A 22,465-nucleotide genomic window follows, 5' to 3' on the forward strand; every position below is an offset into this window, starting at 1 on the left:
TTGAATTGTAAGTTCCCTTCTAAGTCCCCAACTAGAAGTACAGTAATATAAGGAAATATTTTGCAGATTCGTCTTTGCTCACATTTTCTTCCCTCTCATCTCACCAAAAGGGCAAAATTGCCCCTCAAGTAACTGTCATAACTGTTCCCACTACCTTACCTTCAGATACAGGCTGCAAGAGAAAAAATTCACATAGACCTCTAAAGGGGTATCAGAGGTAACTAAGGAACAAGCTTTGTAGCCAGCTTATGAAGGGGAACACAAGAAGAAAGTAGTCAGCTGCTCCAGAAAATTATTAACATTAAATGGGCATGAGGGAATTGGAAGGGGAGGCACTGGTCAAAAAGGAAGCTTAGTAGGAGCACAAGATTGAAATAATCCCTGACATTTTGTTTCTCAGTTTGAGGAACCAAGGCAATCAACATTTTGTTTTCTTCTGTGAAACAACTTCTTCTGTGAAAAAACTACACTGATAAATATCTCCAAACCTTCACTCAGTTATTGGCAGCATGTTGATATTTATCTTAAATGGCAGCTCGCTTTCTTTGTTACTTCAATGTTGAGGAAGAAGCTATTCCTTTTGAGATTTCCCACTGGTTAGAGTTAATTATACTTATCAGAGCCTGAATTCCTAGAAGACATCAAGGTCATCCCTGAAGTCGGTGGATTTCATAACCTCCAACAAGTCATGAAAACTTGCCTGCTTCTGTGTCAAGGTAACAACAGTGACATCAGATAGACTCAGAGCACAGCCATTTCAACTTATTGCATTTTAACTCCATGGTGCTACAAAGGGTGAACAAGGAGGAACAGGGGTCCATTCACAAGTGCAGCTTAAGGAAAACAGAAATTGCACAGATTCTGTTATAGATTTTTCTGTCTTAGTCACATAAGCATGGCCCTTCCTTCCTCAGGTTGTAATAATTTCAGATCTTCATGAAGCTCAAGGCAATTCATCAACATTAATCAATTTCAACACAAACTTTGGGTAGAAGGACAGGATACACAATAGAATTGCCATAGCTGAACCAAATGTAACCCTGAGAAGACAAACATCTTTGCCAGAGAAACTTAGTAGGGAGCAGCAAGAAAATAGGCTCTGGTTTAGACTAAATAATCTTCATTATTACTATTAACTATCATAGATACTACTGCACCCACACACACACTAGAAGAAATAACAACTTCTATTTCAAAAATGACTTGGAATTGGAATTCGACCTCTTAGACCTAAAATGGACCTCAAAATATCATCTGTAACAGCAGAAAAAAAATAAACCAAGAACAGTTTTCCGGCTTCCTCCTGTGGCACACTCTCCACTGTATCATATATCCTGGATCAGTTAGAAAGCAATTATTTGGAAGAAACAGAAAATCCTACAACTGTAGCTACTAACAGAAGTTTAACCAGTTATCTCATTTAACAAAAATTCTAGAAGTAGGTGTTCATTCACCGACTCAACAATGTCAAAACTGATGTTGTGAGATTTCCCTTTTCTTCATGATTGTTGCCTTGTGGTCACAATATGGTCACTGCTTCTCCAGTAAAGGAAAAGCAAAGGGCATTTATGCCTGTACTTCATTAGTCAGAACTATACTACATGGCCACCCAACCTGCAAATGAAGCTGGGAAATTGAGTGTTTTAAACTGCTCACACTGCTGCCTCAAACAAAATGAGGAATCTGTCAGACGGAAATAAGAAGAGAATTAGTACTGCGTGGCCTTTTAACAATCTTTCACACATACTGATTGTCCAAGGAACTGTTTCATCCTTTCTAGAGCAGACACACAATTTAATCTAAAAAGGCAGGTGTTTATTTTTGATGACCTGGGATGGTAGGGAAATGAGGAAGAAAACCTCACTCTTCTAGTTAGGCTGCACTGCCTCCCACTTACCCGCTCAAGCCCACCCATTCCTATCACTCTGAGGCTATGGGTTCAAGGTTACAGTCTGAGATTCCTTGATGTCCACACATCACTCGTATCCCAAAGGGAGAATAGACAAGTGAATGACAGTTTAAGAAGTTGTCCTCCAAAACAAATGGTGTGTAGCTTTTGTTTCAAGTGAAAAGTATCAATAGAAGAGCTAATAAATGATAAAAGTTGAAAGAAAAGAAAATCCTACTACATAGTATTTGTTCTCCCTGCCCCCTTTCTTTCTTTCTCTTTCTTTCTTTCTTTTCTCTCTCTCTCTGTCACACACACACACACACACACACACACACATTTAAATTAGTCCTTTTACCAAAAAAAAGCAAAAAAAAGTCTTGGTACAAGATTAGGACATTTAAACACCAAATAACTGTATATAATTGGAAGGGGAGTGAATTATTTGTCAAATAGACCTTTAAAAGCAACGATCAACTGTTAAGAATTCATAAATTCATCCACCTTTGTTTTAAAGTTAAGATAAAATAGGAATCTGCACAAGTACATGCTGCTTTATATGACTATAATTAGGTATTTAGCTTCTTGAGATGAGGATTTATTTGTTTGGAGAATAAGAGAATTGCAGCCAGTCAACCTCTAAAATTCATTAGAGATTGAACCACTTCATGCAGGGAAATGGCCATTCAACCTCTATGTACTATCCTTAGTAGTAGGAAGTCATTACCTAATAACAGAGCCAGCCTGTGCCTAGGGCAACCAGTTGTCCAAGTTTTCCAGAACACAGAGGTTTTCTGGGATACAAGATAAGAAGTGCTAAAACTGGGAAAGTCCTAGACAAACTGGGATGAGTTGATCACCCCACCTTTCCACATAGAGCATGTTGCCCCTAACCTGACCCCATTTCTACCTCTCTTGTTCTGCTTGGAAGGAGATGAATTAGGGAAGAGCCCTGTAGTTATCATCAAACTCGATGACTAAAATAAGTTTCTAATTATTCAAAATGTCCTTCTACATGTTCAAAGTTTTTATTACGGTTTATTATGTGACATCTGTTTCCGAAGGGAAAATTTAGGAACATAGCTCATAAGATGTACTTTGCTTTAAATTTTCTTTAGATTTTACCACCTGCTTTATAGCAGCATGCCACATTTAGACAGGCTGAATCCCCCTTTTCACGGTTATATTCAATAGCTGGAAGACAGATGCATCCAGTGGGCTTGATTTGTTTTGGCATTTTGGGCACAAACTTAATCATGATAAACCAGTCCAGTCCTTTTTTACTTACCCTCCTCCTCAGATTGGATCATACTGATAAAGTGTGATTTAAGTGTATTTTTCAGTAATTCTAATAATTGACCCAGGGAAATTAAAATAATATTTTCCTGTTCTACTTGTCATAACCTGTTGAGATATCTTTCAAAATGTGCTACTGTGGGGAAAAAAGAAATTCTATACACACATTATTGCTGAAATTTCCTGGCTCTTTGCCTCCCAGAAGAGCAATGCATGAAATATTTACTCAAAAATGGAAATATTAAGAAGTAAATGAGTTTAAACCAACCTAATTACTTTATGGGCATTTCTTCACTGCTTAAGGAAACTCCAAATTATCTTCAGCTCTGCATAGACTGTGTCAACTAGAACATATTGAAAAAAATGAAAAAGTCCTCTCAAACAGCCAACTTGACTGATTTAATTCTATTTAAATAATTGCTCTCAGGATGAAGAGACTGGTTTAGTGTTGAAGGAACAAGGTCAGAGGAGTTAACGAACTTTAAGTTACATGAAATCTAAGATCATTCACTCTTTCACTTAACAAATATTTATTGAGCACCTACCATGTGCTAACCACTTTTCTAAGTGCTGTGAACAAAAGAGCCAGAGTTTGCATCCTCATGAAGCTTACCTCCTGGCAGGAGAGACAGACACTACCCCCTCGACAGTGATGATAAATAATATGAAGAAACATAGCAGGGTAAATTAATGTGACAAGGTTTTCTTCTGTCTTAAAGGAGGAGTGCTGTCTGAGAAAGTGACCTCTAAATTGTGACCTAAATTAATTCAAGAAAGGAAAGAGCTACCTCCCCTCCCACCATCATCTTTTTGTGTATAGAAACAGTGTTCCTCCAAGTGTGGTCTCCAGACCAGCAGCATCTTCATCACCTCTGAACTTACTTAAAATGCACATTCTTAGGCCCTACTTTAGACCTGTTAAATCTGAAACTCTGGAGGTAAGGCCTAGCAATCTGTGTTGTTAGAAGTTTCATAGGTGATGTTATACATGCTCAAATTTGAAATGGATTGCTCTGGACAATCATATCCTCTCTTCTCCATGAAAATTTCCCAGATCTTCACAGTTGACAGTGATCTCTTTTCTCCTCTAAAATCCTTCACCACATCACAAATAACCATCCAGAGGCACTTTGACTCAGCTCTTGGTATTACTGCTAGGCTCCTCATGTACCTGAAGAATCTCTGTTTGTTACCAGTCAGCTCCTTGAAGGAAGAGACTGTAACTATTTCATCTCCATATTCCCAACAGCTTGGTAAAGTCCCCGGCATAAAGCAAGCTTCCAAAAATACATGAAGAGGTGATGTAGCAATCTGAATAATGGTCCCCCAAAATATTAGGTTTTCATCCTTGGAAATTGGAAATGTTACCTGATATGGAAAATGTCTTTTCTAACATGATTACATTAAAGGTCTTGAGATGCAAGATTATTTGGATAGGTCCTAAATGTAATCACAAGTATCCTTATAAGAAAGAGGAAGAGGGAGATTTGACATACATAGTGAAGGAGAAAGCAATGTGACCAGGGAGGCAGAGATTGAAACAATGTAGCCACAAGCCAAGGAATGCTGGCTGTCACCAAAATCTGGAAGAGGCAAGAAACTGATTCTCCCTTAGAGCTTCCAGAGGAGATGCCACTCTCCTGACACACTGATTTCAGCCCAGTGATTCTAGTTTCAGACTTCTGGCATCAAGAACTGTGAAAGAATACATTTCTGTTAAGCTACCGAGGTTGTAGTAATTTGTCACAGCAGACACAGGAAACTAAAATAAATGATCACAGCTAAAAGCTGGGTATGGCTTTTGGGGGCATCACCTTGGCTAGTTACAGGGTCTGGTTATTCAGCAAAACACACTAATCTAGGTACTTGGGTAAAGGGATTTGGCAGATGTAATTAAAGTCCCTAATCAGTTGACTTTAAGTAAGAGAGATGATCCTGGGTGATTCTAACTTTATCAGTTGGAAGACTTTAAAAGCAGGAATGAGGCTTTCCCAAACATCATGAACATAACCATGTAGTTCCAGCCTCCTTGTGTCCTTCCCTTCCAGAAAACTCATGGACAATAGCTTCAGCTCATGCCTATGAGTTCAAGCTTCCTCATGACCCTGCCTGCCCCTGTTAAATCCAGGTGAAAACACAGGTATTGAGCATTTACTCAGCAGCAGCTAATATATGTACATTTTATTATTTAATCCTGACATCAATCTTATGAGTTAGGTATGATTATAATCCCATTTTATATATAAAAACATTTACACTTAGAGGGATGAACTGAATTACACAAAGTCACATAGCTAACTCATTGGCATTCAAACTCAGGCAGTCTGATTCCAGAACCTTAATCAATATACCAAAGTGCTTCCCAACAAACTAGTGCCAAAAGTGTGTACAAGTCAGAGTGGGAGAATCATTGCAAGGAGACTTCCAATCCACTTAAATGTTTCAAGCTTACTAAGGGGAAACACAGAGGAATTTGCTTTAGGATGAGCATGAGTCCCATAAATTTGTAGCATTCAAGGCAAACCTGGAAGGTATAGAAAAGCGTTGTTTCCCAAGTAAATTTGAGGACTTCAGCCAAGCTGAGCTCAAAGCCTCCTCTGCCCCTCCTCCACTAGTAGGGTCACTTGGCTGACCTTCCTTGCTGCCCTTTCTCTCTGAGGCAGCAACTGGAACTGCACAGATGTGCAAGACAGCAGGGGATGGACAGCCCTGGTGATAAAATCGAGAAATTTAGGAGCCCTCCACTGGGTTTCCACATACTCTCCCACAATCATGAGAAATAGGACTTTATCAGCATTTGCCCCAGGGTGCTAATTAAATATGCTAAGAGTAAGATTCTCATATCTGGCATCTTATAGCTAAAAAGAAATCTGGTCACTGCAAAAGAGAGTACTCCACTTAGTTGAGAAGCTATTACACAAAGAAAACTCATTCTAACATTCTTATTATAGAGAATTCAGCATAGGTTGGTTCTAAGGCAGTCAGAGGTGAGGATGGAAACTTCCCAAAGAATCAGAAAGACCTTAAAATGAGGGAATTTCTTCTTTAAGCCTGTCCTGATGCTATGGTGGTTGGCAATTCATCAATGCAGGATTCCAGATTCAACTCATTAAATACATGATGTTGGTAAATTACTTACCTTCCCACAAGGAAAATAGGTACATTGGGTTTTTTTTATATATATTATGGCATAATACATGTTCACTTAATAAATTTAAACACTGTATAGAACATGGAAAAACAGTAAAGTTCACTTGGACTCTCACTACCCAAAGAGAACGGACATTAACATTTTGTTAGGCAAGTGAACTAACATGTTTTTGCCTGCCTATCTTCATCCATAAAATGGGAACAAGTAACAGTCTTCCTCAGAAGTGATAGAGGAAATGCTTGAGATAAATCAGGTAAAGCACTAAGCACAAGGCATACCTAATAAGGCTCTCCTATGCTAGTGTTACTACTGTCCCAGTTTGCCAGGGGCTCTCTTGGTTTTAGTACTGAGAGTCCTACATCCTGAGATACTGGGATGGTTGGCATAACCCCACAGGAAGGATAACAGTGAAGTATCATGTTCACCGGAGCACAGACAGTGCTGGGTAGTACATGAATGCTCTTTTAACAACAGGGAGTCATCATATGATCTGCCTTAGATTCATTGTCCTTGTCTGACACAGGCCTGCTTGGTCCAGCTTGCACTGAATGGGGAAGTCTCAAAGCCAGTGCTCCAGCCTCAGAAAGGCATTATCCTGTACAGAAGCATCATTCATCCAGAACAGTGTTCTGTTTCTAGCAAACTGCACTTCAGTTCTGCCCACCGATGTCTCCAAGTTGAAGGAAGGAGCAGGAGCACTGGACTCCTCTGAACTACTAGTCTCTCTTAAAAAACAGAAAAGAAATCAAGCACTTAGATGGAGCCCCCTGTGAACTGCAGGCTCCCAACTGCCTGCCCAGCCAAATAACATCGATCTTCTGGCTCCATTTCATTTTAGTCCTTTAACTGCTCACATCTCTGGATGGCATTGGCACAGCAAGACACAAGTTCCATCATCATGGTGTCAATTCTGCCTTCAAAACTCAGCTTTGTTCCAACTCTGTCAGGGTTAGAAGCAGCACAGGCTATAATGGTATTTTCTTAGCCACCCCCTCAGTCTGCTGATCTTTGTTCAGCTAGGGGAATGCTCATTTTTAGTGAGTCAGATGACTCCCTTTCTGCGCCCTTCGTTCAATGGATCCCTCATTTTGGACATGCTGATAAATGTTCAAATGAAATTTCCTTTGGCTACAGCTTGTCCCAACCTTTCTTGTTATCATCTCAGCCCTTCTATCATCTAAACAAGGACCTGCCAACTTATTGTGTGTTAATGCCCTTCATCTCCCTTTCTCCCCACATTATTTTTCACTTGGCTTCTCTCAATTACTCTTCTCTGTGCTCTCCTGGAGATCCTTAATTATCTTGACTCTAGTGCATTTAAACCTTTGGACTAACAAGTGCTCTGAGCTGTTTTCTTTCTCCTGGGAAACCAACTGGAAAGTCATCCAGACATGCTGACCCAGCCACATTTCAAATTAGAGCCAGAGAAGCTGTGAAGGAGCCTCCAATCTCTAAGGATCCCTAGAGATTCAACTGAGTATCCCTGAATTTGAGAAACACACACACACATCCACATCCACATGCACATACACACACACTTCCACAGCCTAAAGGTCCAGGTGACATAACATTAACAACAACCATAAAAATATCTCTATCCTTGACACCATCTGATCACGTAAAACTTCAGCCTCTGACGAAGACCTCAACCCCCATAAGCATTTATGGGAGTTTATTTATATGTACACATGCAAATCTAGTCAAGAACTACGTGTCTTTTCTGGGCACACTGCTACCACACTGCCTCTGCTGTCTTCTCTCAGGCTACTATAGTTTCCTACCTGATGCCATTACTCACTCTCTGGAACAGCCAAAACTGCAAAGTGGTCTGTGGCACCAAGGGGTGGGATAACCAGCACAGCACTGCCAGACCCCTCCAATTGAGTGTAATATAAAGTGGAGACAGTAGTAATGAAATAGATTGCAGGATGTCGTCTCTTCTACAGCTCAGGTACAATTCCATGGAATTGAGCTGGGCATAGATCAGAGGGACTGGTACCACATTACATGCAGAATCATACCTGCTCTTGCCCCACCTCCATCACCAAAGCCACGTAAATAGTCCGAGCCCTTCATGCACACATATTTCTCCCTTTAAGATACTTTCCTACCCAAAGTGGCTCCCCACACAAATAGACCTCCACAAACTGCTATCATGTTCCATTCACTCACCCCTACCTCACCCACCCAAGATCCCAGATCTCCAGGCATACCCAAATCCAAAAAGGTGCAGACCATAAGTTCCACTGCATTTTCTTACTTATATATTATTTTTAAGTGATTCATTTCAAAGTTGGAGCATAGTTCTAGACTCTGGGAATTCAAAAATGAAAGACATGCAGCATTAGTGCATTTCCTTGGATTGAATTTTTCTTCATCTGAGATTTGTGTCTCCAAAGTGCAGTATAGGTCCTATGAAGGTATAACAAGCCCAGGAGCTAGGATGTTATGCTACCCTGATCAATGTGGCTACTTTTGTGAGATTTCCCTGGAACAAGAGCTAATGTCCTGTCATAAGATCCAGGATCCCATAGGAAGAAATTGATCCTAATAGCATGCAGAATGAATACAATAAGGAAAATGGCTGAAACAAATGGATCTTGACACCATGTTAATAGCTTTTTTTGTAGAAGAAAATGTATTCAGGAGTAAAAAATAGAAATTAATGAAGGCACCCTAGGCAAAGTCCTCCACCGCCTCCTAAATGATGGTTTTAGTAGGGTCTATCCTCCCCTCAAAGATGACCAACGGTACTGCTAAGAACTCTGGAAGATAGTGTACAATTTGAATAGGAGAAGCAAATTCAGAAGGCTCCACAGGCTATGAGCAGAGTCACTTCTCAAGGGAAGTGGTAAATTTCCGCAGCCACTAGAGATCATTTGGCTAATATTTCAACACCAACAGTCTATGTCTTCAAAGAGTATTTATAGCTTTAATGGCATTAAGGTGACTGAACTCCCTGGGACTCCTGAACTTTTATTTGTTAGTGAAAAGTATTAATCATCTTGATGCCAGATTAGCCTATGGGGATTTTTTCCTTAGAAACTAATACCTTATCCTCAGTTATCTTCAGCTGCAGAGTCTCAGCCCCAGCAAGGCTAAATCAGCCTAAGTAGAACCGAACACCTTTCAAGGGAGCAGCAAAGGTCACATGGGGATGGGAGGAATGTGTCATAAGCAGGATTTTTCTTCTTTTCCTTGTCTTGCATGTGCCCAAGGCAGAATCTGGGCCACCCCCTTGAGATTTTCTAAGACTTGCAGATATCTAATACTATAAAATTAAAACAAGAGGGGGTCAAGATGGCAGACTAGAAGTAGCTGGTGTGTGCCGCTCTCACAGACAGAGTGGTGAGTAATCACTGATGCTACAAGTCAATTGTCTAAAAAGCCTCATAGGGATCCATCAAGGAAGTGAGGGGACACTAAGAACAGAGAACAGTGAAGCTTGGCAGCAGCACCTCTGAGATCAACATGGAGCCAGAAGGAGCTGGCTCCTTTTCATGGAGAAAAGGTGAATGAGTGAGAGCCCCTGGGGGATTCACACTTCCCACAGGGACCTGTACAATCCTGGAAATGAGAGAATGACCTCGGCCTCCTGGGTCCCTTGATTAATCCAAAGAGCCACCTGGAGTTTTTATAAAGGCAACACTCAAGTCCCTAGGGGACCTCCCACAGGCCTTGGACCCTGGACCAGCTCAGTGCTAGCTGCCATAGCCATGATAGAGGCCACAGTCATGGTGTCTGGAAGCAGGAAGACTGGACCATTCCCCCTGTCAGACAAGGCTCAATGCCAGCTTCCAGCACAACAGCTCAGCTTCAGCCTGAACTCTGCCAGGGGACACAGCTCCATGTTCCCCCAGGAAGCACCTGAATGGTGGAACCGGAGACCTCACCCATCCTTGTTGCTCTTAGCTTGGTGGGACACACCAGCTGGGGTTTCCGGCACAAAGCCTTGCCTCTACCAAAATTCTGTGGGTGGGCACAGTCCCATGTTCCCCTGGGAAGCACTCAGAGGGTGGATCAGATGATTCCATCCACTCCTGCTACTCCTAGCTGAGTGGGACTTGCTGGCTTGGTTGGTGCCCAAGCAGGTGGGGGAGCCTTCACTCTTAGAATACTGTGAGGGCTGAGATGCCTGAGTTCTCACAGGCCAGCAGGGGACTAGGACATGCCTCCCTGCACCGGGTATGTCTGGGAAAGGTATGGCCTGTCTGCCAACCACATCCCCTTCCTGAGGGAGCATTGTGACCCAGAACACCTAACAAAGAAAATGCTGGCATGAAAACAGTAATTGGAGGGGGTTCCTCCAAGGCCCAGGAGCAGCACAGGTAAGGGAGTCAACTCTCTCCCCCATACCCATAGAGCACTACCACTAAAATGCATCAAAATGTAAAAGATCCATTGGCTAAGAGTCTATCTGCTGGCCACAACTCTTAACTTCAACCTACTCAATAACAGCCCAAACCACAACACCAAAATACTTTGCCAATATACAGCACCTGTGAAAACTAAACGAGGGGCGGTTGGTTCCAAGACGGTCAAATAGGAACACCTCCAGTCTACAGCTCCCAGCATGAGTGATGCACAAGACAGGTGATTTCTGCATTTCCAACTGAGGTACCGGGTTCATCTCACTGGAGCTTGTCAGACAATGGGGGCAGGGCGAGGCATTGCCTCACCTGGGAAGCACAAGGGGTCAGGGAATTCCCTTTCCTAGACGAGAAAAGCTGTGACAGATGGCACCTGGAAAATCGGGTCACTCCCACCCTAATACTGTGCTTTTCCAATGGTCTTAGTAAATGGCACACCAGGAGATTATATCCCACGCCTGGCTCAGGGGGTCCCATGACCACAGAGCCTCACTCATTGCTAGCGTAGCAGTCTGAGATCAAACTGCAAGGCGGCAGTGAGGCTAGGGGAGGGGTGCCTGCCATTGCTGAGGTTTGAGTAGGTAAACAAAGCACAGGGAAGCTCAAACTGGGGAGCCCACTGCAGCTCAAGGAGGCCTGCCTGCCTCTGTAGACTCCACCTCTGGGGGCAGGGCATAGCCAACCAAAAGGCAGCAGAAACCTCTGTAGACTTAATTGTCCCAGTCTGACAGCTTTGAAGAGAGTAGTGGTTCTCCCAGCACGGAGTTTGAGATCTGAGAAAGGACAGACCGCCTCCTCAAGTGGGTCCCTGACTCCCGAGTAGCCTAACTGGGAGGCACCCCCCAGTAGGGGCAGACTGACACCTCACACAGCTAGGTACCCTTCTGAGATGAAGCTTCCAGAGGAACGATCAGGCAGCAACATTTGCTGTTCAGCAATATTTGCTGTTCTGCAGCCTCTGCTGCTGATACCCAGGCAAACAGAGTCTGGAGTGGACCTCCAGCAAACTCCAACAGACCTGTAGCTGAGGGTCTTGACTTTTAGAAGGAAAACTAACAAACAGAAAGGACACCCACACCAAAACCCCATCAGTACATCAACATCATCAAAGACCAAAGGCAGATAAAACCACAAAGATGGGGAAAAAAACAGAGCAGAAAAGCTGAAAATTCTAAAAATCAGAGCACCTCTCCCCCTCGAAAGGAGTGCAGCTCCTCGCCAGCAATGGAACAAAGCTGGATGGAGAATGACTTTGACGAGTTGAGAGAAGAAGGCTTCAGACAATCAAACTTCTCCAAGCTAAAGAAGGAAGTTCGAACCCGTCGCAAAGAAGATAAAAACCTTGAAAAAAGATTAGACGAATGGCTAACTAGAATAACCAGTGTAGAGAAGTACGTAAATGACCTGATGGAGCTGAAAACCATGGCACGAGAACTACATGATGAATGCACAAGCTTCAGTAGCCGATTCAATCAAGTGGAATAAAGGGTATCAGTGATTGAAGATCAAATGAATGAAATGAAGCGGGAAGAGAAGTTCAGAGAAAAAAGAGTAAAAACAAATGAAGAAATATGGGACTATGTGAAAAGACCAAATCTATGTCTGATTGGTGTGCCTGAAAGTGACGGGGAAAATGGAACCAAGTTGGAAAACACTCTTCAGGATATTATCCAGGAGAACTTCCCCAACCTAGCAAGGCAGGCCAACATTCACATTCAGGAAATACAGGGAACGCCACAAAGATACTCCTCGAGAAGAGCAACTCCAAGACACATAATTGTCAGATTCACCAAAGCTGAAATGAAGGAAAAAATGTTAAGGGCAGCCAGAGAGAAAGGTCAGGTCACCCATAAAGGGAAGCCCATCAGACTAACAGCAGATCTCTCGGCAGAAACTCTACAAGCCAGAAGAGAGGGGGGCCAATAATCAACATTCTTAAAGAAAAGAATTTTCAACCCAGAATTTCATATCCAGCCAAACTAAACTTCATAAGTGAAGGGGAAATAAAATCCTTTACAGACAAGCAAATGCTGAGAGCTTTTGTCACCACCAGACCTGCCTTACAAGAGCTCCTGAAGGAAGCACTAAACATGGAAAGGAACAACGGGTACAAGCCACTGCAAAAACATGCCAAATTGTAAAGACCATCAATGCTAGGAAGAAACTGCATCAACTAATGAGCAAAATAACCAGCTAACATCATAATGACAGGATCAAATTCACACATAACAATATTAACCTTAAATGTAAATGGGCTAAATTCTCCAACTAAAAGACACAGACTGGCAAAGTGGATAAAGAGTCAAGACCTATTAGTGTGCTGTATTCAGGAGACCCATCTTAGGTGCAGAGACACACATAGGCTCAAAATAAAGGGATGGGGGAAGATCTACCAAGCAAATGGAAAACAAAAAAATGCAGTAGTTGCAATCCTAGTCTCTGATAAAACAGACTTTAAACCAACAAAGATCAAAAGAGACAAAGAAGGCCATTACATAATGGTAAAGGGATCAATTCAACAAGAAGAGTTAACGATACTAAATACATATGCACCCAATACAGGAGCACCCAGATTCATAAAGCAAGTTCTTAGAGACCTACAAAGAGACTTAGACTCCCATACAATAATAATGGGAGACTTTAACACCCCACTGTCAACATTAGACAGATCTATGAGAGGGAAAGTTAACAAGGATATCCAGGAATTGAACTCACCGCTGCACCAAGTGGACCTAATAGACATCTACAGAGCTCTCCACTCCAAGTCAACAGAACATACATTCTTCTCAGCACCACATTGCACTTATTCCAAAATTGACCACATAGTTGGAAGTAAAGCACTCCTCAGCAAATATAAAAGAACAGAAATTATAACAAACTGTCTCTCAGACCACAGTGCAATCAAACTAGAACTCAGGATTAAGACTCACTCAAAACTGCTCAACTACCTGGAAACAGAACAACCTGCTCCTCAATGACTACTGGGTACATAATGAAATTAAGGCAGAAATTGGTTTCAATTGTTCTTTGAAACCAATGGGAACAAAGACATAACATACCAGAATCTCTGGCACACATTTAAAGCAGGGTGTAGAGGGAAATTTATGGCACTAAATGTCCACAAGAGAAAGAAGGAAAGACCTAAAATTGACACCCTAACATCACAATTAAAAGAACTAGAGAAGCAAGAGCAAACACATTCAAAAGCTAGCAGAAGGCAAGAAATAACTAAGATCAGAGCAGAACTGAAGGAGATAGAGACACAAAAATCCCTTCAAAAAATCAATGAATCTGGGAGCTGGTTTTCCAAAAAGATCAACAAAATTAATAGACCACTAGCAAGACTAATACAGAAGAAAAGAGAGAAGAATCAAATAGACACAATAAAAAATGATAAAGGGGATATCACCACCAATCCCACAGAAATACAAACTACCATGAGAGAATGCTATAAATACCTCTGTGCAAATAAACTAGAAAATCTAGAAGAAATGGATAAATTCCTGGACATATACACCCTCCCAAGACTAAACCAGGAAGAAGTTGAATCCCTGAATAGACCAATAACAGGCTCTGAAATTGAGGCAATAATTAATAGCCTACCAAGCAAAAAAAGCCCAGGACCAGAGAGATTCACAGCCGAATTCTACCAGAGGTACAAGGAGGAGCTGGAACCCTTCCTTCTGAAACTATTTCAGTCAATAGAAAAAGAGGGAATGCTCCCTAACTCATTTTATGAGGCCAGCATCATCCTGATACCAAAGCCTGGCAGAGATACAACAAAAAAAGAGAATTTTCAACCAATATCCCTGATGAACATCGATGCAAAAATCCTCAATAAAATACTGGCAAACCGAATCCAGCAGCACATCAGAAAGCTTATCCACCATGATCAAGTGGGCTTCATCCCTGGGAGGCAAGGCTGGTTCAACATATGCAAATCAATAAACGTAATCCAGCATATAAACAGAACCAAAGACAAAAATCACATGATTGTCTCAATAGATGCAGAAAAGGCCTTTGACAAAATTCAACAGCCCTTCATGCTAAAAACTCTCAATAAATTAGGTATTGATGGGATGTATCTCAATATAATAAGAGCTATCTATGACAAACCCACAGCCAATATCATACTGAATGGGCAAAAACTGGAAGCATTCTCTTTGAGGACTGGCACAAGACAGGGATGCCCTCTCTCACCACTCTTATTAAACATAGAGTTGGAATTTCTGGCCAGGGCAATCAGGCAGGAGAAAGAAATAAAGGGTATTCAATTAGGAAAAGAGGAAGCCAAATTGTCTCTGTTAGCAGATGACATGATTTTACATTTAGAAAACCCCATCATCTGAGCCCAAAATCTCTTTAAGCTGATAAGCAACTTCAGCGAAGTCTCAGGATACAAAATCAACATGCAAAAATCACAAGCATTCTTATACACCAATAACAGACAAACAGAGAGCCAAATCATGAGTGAACTCCCATTCACAATTGCTTCAAAGAGAATAAAATACCTAGGAATCCAACTTACAAGGGATGTGAAGGACCTCTTCAAGGAGAACTATAAACCACTACTCAATGAAATAAAAGAGGACACAAACAAATGGAAGAAGATTCCATGCTCATGGATAGGAAGAATCAACATCGTGAAAATGACCATACTGTCCAAGGTAATTTATAGATTCAATGCCATCCCCATCAAGCTACCAATGACTTTCATCAAGAATTGGAAAAAACTACTTTAAAGTTCATATGGAAGCAAAAAAGAGCCTGCATTGCCAAGTCAATCCTAAGTCAAAAGAACAAAGCTGAAGGCATCATGCTACCTTACTTCAAACTATACTACAAGGCTACAGTAACCATAACAGCATGGTACTGGTACCAAAAACGAGATATAGACCAATGGAACAGAACAGAGTCCTCAGAAATAATACCACACATCTACAACCATCTGATCTTTGACAAACATGACAAAAACAAGAAATGGGGAAAGGATTCCCTATTTAATAAATGGTGCTGGGAAAACTCACTAGCCATATGTAGAAAGCTGAAAGTGGATCCCTTCGATCCCTTCCTTACACCTTATATAAAAATTAATTCAAGATGGATTAAAGACTTAAATGTTAGACCTAAAACCATAAAAACCCTAGAAGAACACCTAGGCAATACCATTCAGGACATAGGCATGGGCAATGACTTCATGCATAAAACACCAAAAGCAATGGCAACAAAAGTCAAAATTGACAAATGAGATCTAATTAAACTAAAGAGCTTCTGCACACCAAAAGAAACTACCACCAGAGTGAACATGCAACCTACAGAATGCAAGAAAATTTTTGCAATCTACTCATCTGACAAAGGGCTAATATCCAGAATCTACAAAGAACTCAAACAAATTTACAAGAAAAAAACAACCACATCAAAAAGTGGGCAAAGGATATGAACAGACACTTCTCAAAAGAAGACATTCATGCAGCGAACAGACACATGAAAAAATGCTCATCATCACTGGCCATCAGAGAAATGCAAATCAAAACCACCATGAGATACCATCTCACGCCAGTTAGAATGGCAATCATTAAAAAGTCAGGAAACAACAGGTGTTGGAAAGGATGTGGAGAAATAGGAACACGTTTACACTGTTGGTGGGACTGTAAACTAGTTCAACCATTGTGGAAGACAGTGTGGCAATTCCTCAAGGATCTAGAACTAGAAATACCATTTGACCCAACCATCCCATTACTGGGTATAAACCCAAAGGATTATAAATCATGCTATTATCAAGACACATGCACACATATGTTTATTGCAGCACTATTCACAATAGCAAAGATTTGGAACCAACCCAAATGTCCATCAATAATAGACTGGATTAAGAAAATATGGCACATATACACCATGGAATACTATGCAGCCATAAAAAGGATGAGTTCATGTCCTTTGTAGGGATATGGATGAAGCTGGAAACCATCATTCTCAGCAAACTATCACAAGAACAGAAAACCAAACACCGTATGTTCTCACTCATAGGTGGGAACTGAACAATGAGAACACTTGGACACAGGAAGGGGAACATCACACAGTGGGGCCTGTTGTGGAGTGGGGGAAGGAGGGAGGGATAGCATTAGGAGATATACCTAATGTAAATGACGAGTTAAGGGGTGCAGCACACCAACATGGCACATGTATACATATGCAACAAACCTGCACGTTGTGCACATGTACCCTAGAACTTAAAAGTATAATAACAATAAAAATAAAAAATAAAGCTAAAGGAAAAAATCAACTACAAAGAAAAGATCTGCACAGAGTCTTGGCCTTCTGAAAGCCTCCAGAAACAAAGCCAACTGACTGTACTCAACTTACATAACAGTTAAAGAAACACTAGCACTTGCACATGAGAAAGAATCAGTGCAAGAGCTCTGGCAACTCAAAATGCCACTGTGTGCCCTTACCTACAAATGAACACACTAGTACCCCAGAAATGGTTCTTAACCAGATTGAGATAACTGAAATGACAGCAACAGAATTCAGAATATGGGTGGCAAGGAAGTTCATCAAGATCAAGGAGAAAGTTGAAACCCAATCCAAGGAATAAAAGGAAAGCAGTTAAACAACCTGGGAGCTGAAAAATGAAATAATAATTTTAAGAAAAAAACAGAATAAACTTCTAGAACTGAAGAATTTACTTCAAAACTTTTATAACATAATCAGAAGCATAAACAGCAGAATCGACCAAGCTGAGGGAAAAATCTCAGAGCTTGAAGATTGGTTCTTTGAAGCAACTCGATCCAACAAAAACAAAGAAAAAATAATTTTAAAAAATGAACAAAACCTCTGAGAAATATAAGATTGTGTAATGAGACCAAATCTATGACTCATGAATATTTCTGAAAGAAAAAGAGAGAGAGTAACTTGGAAAACACATCTGAGAATATAGTGCATGAAAATTTCCCTAATCTAGCTAGAGAGAAGGGCATACAAATTCAAAAAATACAGAGAACTGCTGCAAAATATTATACAAGCCAACCACTCCCAAGGAATATAATTATTAAATTCACCACGGTGAATATAAAAGAAAAAATATGGAAGGCAGCTAGAGGAAAAGGTCGGGTCAACTAAAAAGGGAACCTCATCAGGCAAGCAGCAGACCTCTCAACAGAAACCTTACAAACTAGGAGAGATTGGGGGCATGTTTAAGCATTCTTAGAAAAAAGAAATTCCAACCAAGAATCTCACATCCCACTAAGCTAAGTTTCTTGAGCAAAGGAGACATAAAATCCTTCTCAAACAAGCAAGCACTAAGGGAATTTGTTACCACCAGATCAGCCATACAAAAGGCCCTAAAAGGAATGGTAAACATGGACACAAAAGATTGAAACCTGCTACCACAAAAAAAAAAAAAAAACCACACTCAAACGCATCACTCACAGGCAATATGAAGCAATTTTACAAGCAAGTCTACAAAACAAACAGCCAGCAATATGACAACAGAATCAAAATCTTGTATATTAACACTAACTCTGAATGTAAATTATCTAAACATCCATCTTAAAAGGCATAGAGTGGCAAGCTGTATAAAAAGACAAGAGCCAACTGTCTGCTGTCTTCAAGAGACACATCTCACATGTAATGACACCCACGGGCTAGAAATAAAGGAACGGAGAAAGATCTAACATGCAAATAAACAACAACAAAAAAGCAAGAGTCACGATTCTAATATCAGATAAACAGAGTTTAAGCCAACAACAACCAAGAAAAACAAAGAAGGGCATTACATAATGATAAAGGGTTTATTTCAACAAGAAAACTTTACTATCCTAATATATATGCACCTGACACTGGAGCACCCAGATTTATAATAACAAGTTTTTGACCTACAAAAAGATTCAGACAGCCACAAAATAACATAGGGGACTTCATCACCCAACTGACAGTGCCAAACAGATCATTGAGGCAGAAAACTAACAAAGATATTCTGAACTTAAACTTGACACTTGCCCAATTGGGCCTAATAGGCATCTACAGAATATTCCATCCAACAACCATAGAAAATATATTATTTTCATCTACACATGGAACATATTCTAAGATTGACCATATGTTTGGTCATAAGGCAAGTCGCAATAAATTCAAAAAAAATTAAGACATACTAAGCACACTCTTGGACCACAGTGCAAAAAAAAAATACCAATAATATCTCTCAAAACTATATAAGAACATGGAAAACAAACAATTTGCTTCTAAATAACTATTGGGTGAACAACAAAATTAGGGCAGAAATTAAAAAGTTCCTTGAAATCAATGAAAATAGAGATACAACTCACCAAAATCTTTGGAATGCAGCTAAAACAGTGTTAAGAGGAAAGTTTATAGTGCTAAATGCCTTCATGAAGAGGTTGGAAAGAGCTCAAATTAATGATATAACATTGTACCTTAAAGATATAGGGGAAAAAAAAGAATGATCCAACCCCAAAGATAGCAGAAGAAAAGAAATAACTAAAATCAGAGAACTGAATGAAATAGAGACCAAAAAGTCCATACAAAAGATTAATGAAACCAATAATTGTTTCTTCAAAGGAATAAACAAGACTGATAGATCACTAGCTACATTAACAAAGAAAAGAAAAAGGATCCAAATAAGCTCAATCAGAAATAACAAAGATGACATTACAAATGATCCCACAGACATACAAAACATCCTCAGAGACTACCATGAACACCTCTATGTACACAAATTAGAAAATCTAGAAGAAATAGATACATTTCTGGAAACACACAACCTCCAAAGATTTAACCAGGAAGAAAGTAAAAACCTGAACAGACAAATAACATGTTCCAAAACTGAATCAGCAATTTTAAAAACCTACCCACCTTCTTGTACCAAGGTCCCATACCCTGTGGGGGTGTAAAATGCAGGAACTCCAGCCCCGCCCGCACGGATCCTCTCCGCAAGTGTGCCCTGTGGTGTCAGCTCCACTTCTAATTCACCAGATAAGTACTGTCGTTCAAATTCTGCATTTTCTCCCACATATGAAGAGATCATGCGTTTTATCTGCTTGGACCGAAGCAAAAGCCCCAAACCAAAATTGTCAACCCCTGCGTTGTTGCTGACTGCAGTCAGTCCTTTTACTCCAGTTTTCAGTAAAGCACCTATAAGATTCTCTGGAATTCCACATAGCCCAAAACCACCAACCAAAACCGTTGCACCATCAGGAATGTCTTTTACAGCTTCTACTGGATCTGTATAAAACTTGGTATGGCGATGAGCACTGGTGGAAAAGGAACAAACACATCCCTTGTACCAGGCTCCCCTAGATCCGCGGGCAGAGGCGCAGAGCCGAAGGCCAGAGGAGAGGAGTTTGAGAGCCGCCATCTTCGGGCCTGAGGCAGGAGGAGGCTACCGGGTGGAGCGCGCGTTTGAGCGTCGGTGCGCGCTGTCCCGGGCGCAGCCGATTCACTGCGAAGAAAAGAGGGGCGGGCTGGAGCCTCCACAGCGCGGCTGTGACGTCCTCCCGGCCTTTCGAGGAGCATCGCCCATCAAATACAACAAAGATGGCAGTATTGCCATTACCAGTAAGCCAAGAGAGGCGAGGGAGTTCAATGGTCAGCACTTTATTTTGGAGGAAGCAATTACAGGGGATTTTGCTTTGGTGAAAACCTGGAAGGCGGACCGAGCAGGAAACGCGATTTTCAGGAAAAGTGCAAGGAATTTCAACTTGCCAATGTGCAAAGGTGAAGAAACCACAGTGGTAGAGGTTGAAGAAATTGTGGATATTGGAGCATTTGCTCCAGAAGACATCCATATTCCTCAGATTTATGTACATCGCCTTATAAAGGGAGAAAAATATGAGAAAAGAATTGAGCCTTTATCAATCCAGAAAGAGGGAGATGAGGAAGCCAAATCTGCTAAACCTGGAGATGACGTAAGGGAACGAATCATCAAGAGGGCCGCTCTTGAGTTTGAGGATGGCATGTATGTTAATTTGGGCATAGGAATCCCTCTCCTGGCCAGCAACTTTATCAGCCCAAATATGACTGTTCATCTTCAAAGTGAAAATGGAGTCCTGGGTTTGGGTCCACACCCACGACAACATGAAGCTGATGCAGATCTCATCAATACAGGCAAGGAAACAGTTACTATTCTTCCAGGAGCCTCCTTTTTCTCCAGCGATGAATCATTTGCAATGATTAGAGGGGGACATGTCGATCTGACAATGCTAGGAGCGATGCAGGTTTCCAAATATGGCTAACTGGATGATACCTGGGAAGATGGTGAAAGGAATGGGAGGTGCTATGGATGTAGTGTCCAGTGCCAAAACCAAAGTGGTGGTCACCATGGAGCATTCTGCAAAGGGAAATGCACATAAAATCATGGAGAACTGTACATTACCATTGAGTGGAAAGCAATGTGTCAACCGCATTATTACTGAAAAGGCTGTGTTTGATGTGGACAAGAAAAAAGGGCTGACTCTGATTGAGCTCTGGGAAGGTCTGACAGTGGATGACACACAGAAGAGTACCGGGTGTGATTTTGCAGTTTCACCAAAACTCATGCCAATGCAGCAGATCGCAAATTGAAACATGAATATTTGTACCAGGCTGCGTGTTTTTCATTTTAAACACATAGGATTTAATTGAAAGGCCACCAGTAATCATAATTGTGTATTTAACAGGTGGTTTTTGATTAGTTTTCTTCTAGGGTTTCAGACTTTATGCATCCATATAAACTGTTCTCTAGGCATGCTGTGACATTTTAATAAAAAGCAAAAGGAGCATTTATAATTATCTCATTTGTTAAGTACCGAGAAGGTTGTCTTTATAATAGGTAATTATATTGAATGCATTTTCACTGAATATGGTATGTATGCTAAATTATATGAACCTTTCCCAAAGAAGGGCCCTATAAATTGATGTGGCTTTCCTCTTAACTATTAATTATTAATCCTGAAAGAAAGATAACATATTTGATTTTCTGGTTAGGAGAGTTGCTTTCATGTTTTTTTTTTTTTTCAACCTCCTCTGACTTTTCTTTTGGGGCTTCAGATTTTATGATTACATCTTGTCCCCCTAGAGCATCCCCCTTCTTCCCATACTGCTTTTAAACAGATGCCCAAGAAGGCAAGCAGGAATGTCTCTTGTGGGGGAGAGCAGGGAGAAATAATTAGTTCAAACCAACTGTCTATCTGTGCTTTTCAAAGACTAAGGCATATTATAGGAATAGGAACAGAAGAAACTGATTCTTCTGTTTTCTCATTTTAAAACAGCCCAGTATTCCTTTGTATTCTCAAGGGTCCTTGAGAATATTTCTGTTATTGAGACCCTGTGGGCTACTTGTGCTGTACCTCCTCTCAAGCCAAGAAGGGCTGCAGGATAATTTACCATGAATCCTTAGTAGCAATGACAGCAGAGTTAAAACATAAAAGGTGCTTTACTTTCAGGCTCTCTTTTTGGTTCAGAAAAGATTTTAAATATTGAATGACACTTCTACAGAACAACGATTTTTCTTCTGCCAAGGCTACTTCCTTTAACAAAGTGTCTTTAATTCAGCCTTGTCCAACTAGGGAAAATAATGATGGACAAGTCTAGGATTTGAAGTCAGTGAACTTTTAGTGTCAGGGAATAAACATGGCGGGTAGATCAGATTTGAAAGAAACTTCCTTAGAGGTATTCTCAATACTAGACAGGGGCCCATGGGAATGACTTCAGAAGCATCCCTGATAATAGATGGGTAAGAAGTCTAGGCACCCTGAAGAACAGGTG

The 22,465-nt window shown here is 40.9% G+C and overlaps 1 protein-coding gene and 1 pseudogene across 2 annotated transcripts in view; one reads left to right on the forward strand and one right to left on the reverse strand.

Annotated features, from left to right (window-relative positions):
- The window catches only part of LOC105471577 (succinyl-CoA:3-ketoacid coenzyme A transferase 1, mitochondrial-like), a 148,841-nt gene extending 128,739 nt beyond the window's left edge, over positions 1-20,102 (reverse strand). For both annotated transcript variants that reach the window (XM_011724127.3, XM_071074865.1), the window contains exon 1: positions 19,577-20,102. In XM_011724127.3, coding sequence (XP_011722429.2) covers positions 19,577-20,078 — 502 coding nt within the window. In that variant the 5' untranslated portion in view covers positions 20,079-20,102. The remainder of the gene's footprint in view (positions 1-19,576) is intronic.
- Positions 20,103-20,234: 132 nt separating this feature from the next.
- LOC105471578 (succinyl-CoA:3-ketoacid coenzyme A transferase 1, mitochondrial pseudogene) lies at positions 20,235-21,522 on the forward strand (annotated as a pseudogene).
- The last annotated feature ends 943 nt before the right edge of the window (positions 21,523-22,465 follow it).

This window comes from Macaca nemestrina, chromosome 12 (genome assembly GCF_043159975.1).
Source record: "Macaca nemestrina isolate mMacNem1 chromosome 12, mMacNem.hap1, whole genome shotgun sequence".
Classification (NCBI taxonomy): Eukaryota; Metazoa; Chordata; class Mammalia; order Primates; family Cercopithecidae; genus Macaca; species Macaca nemestrina.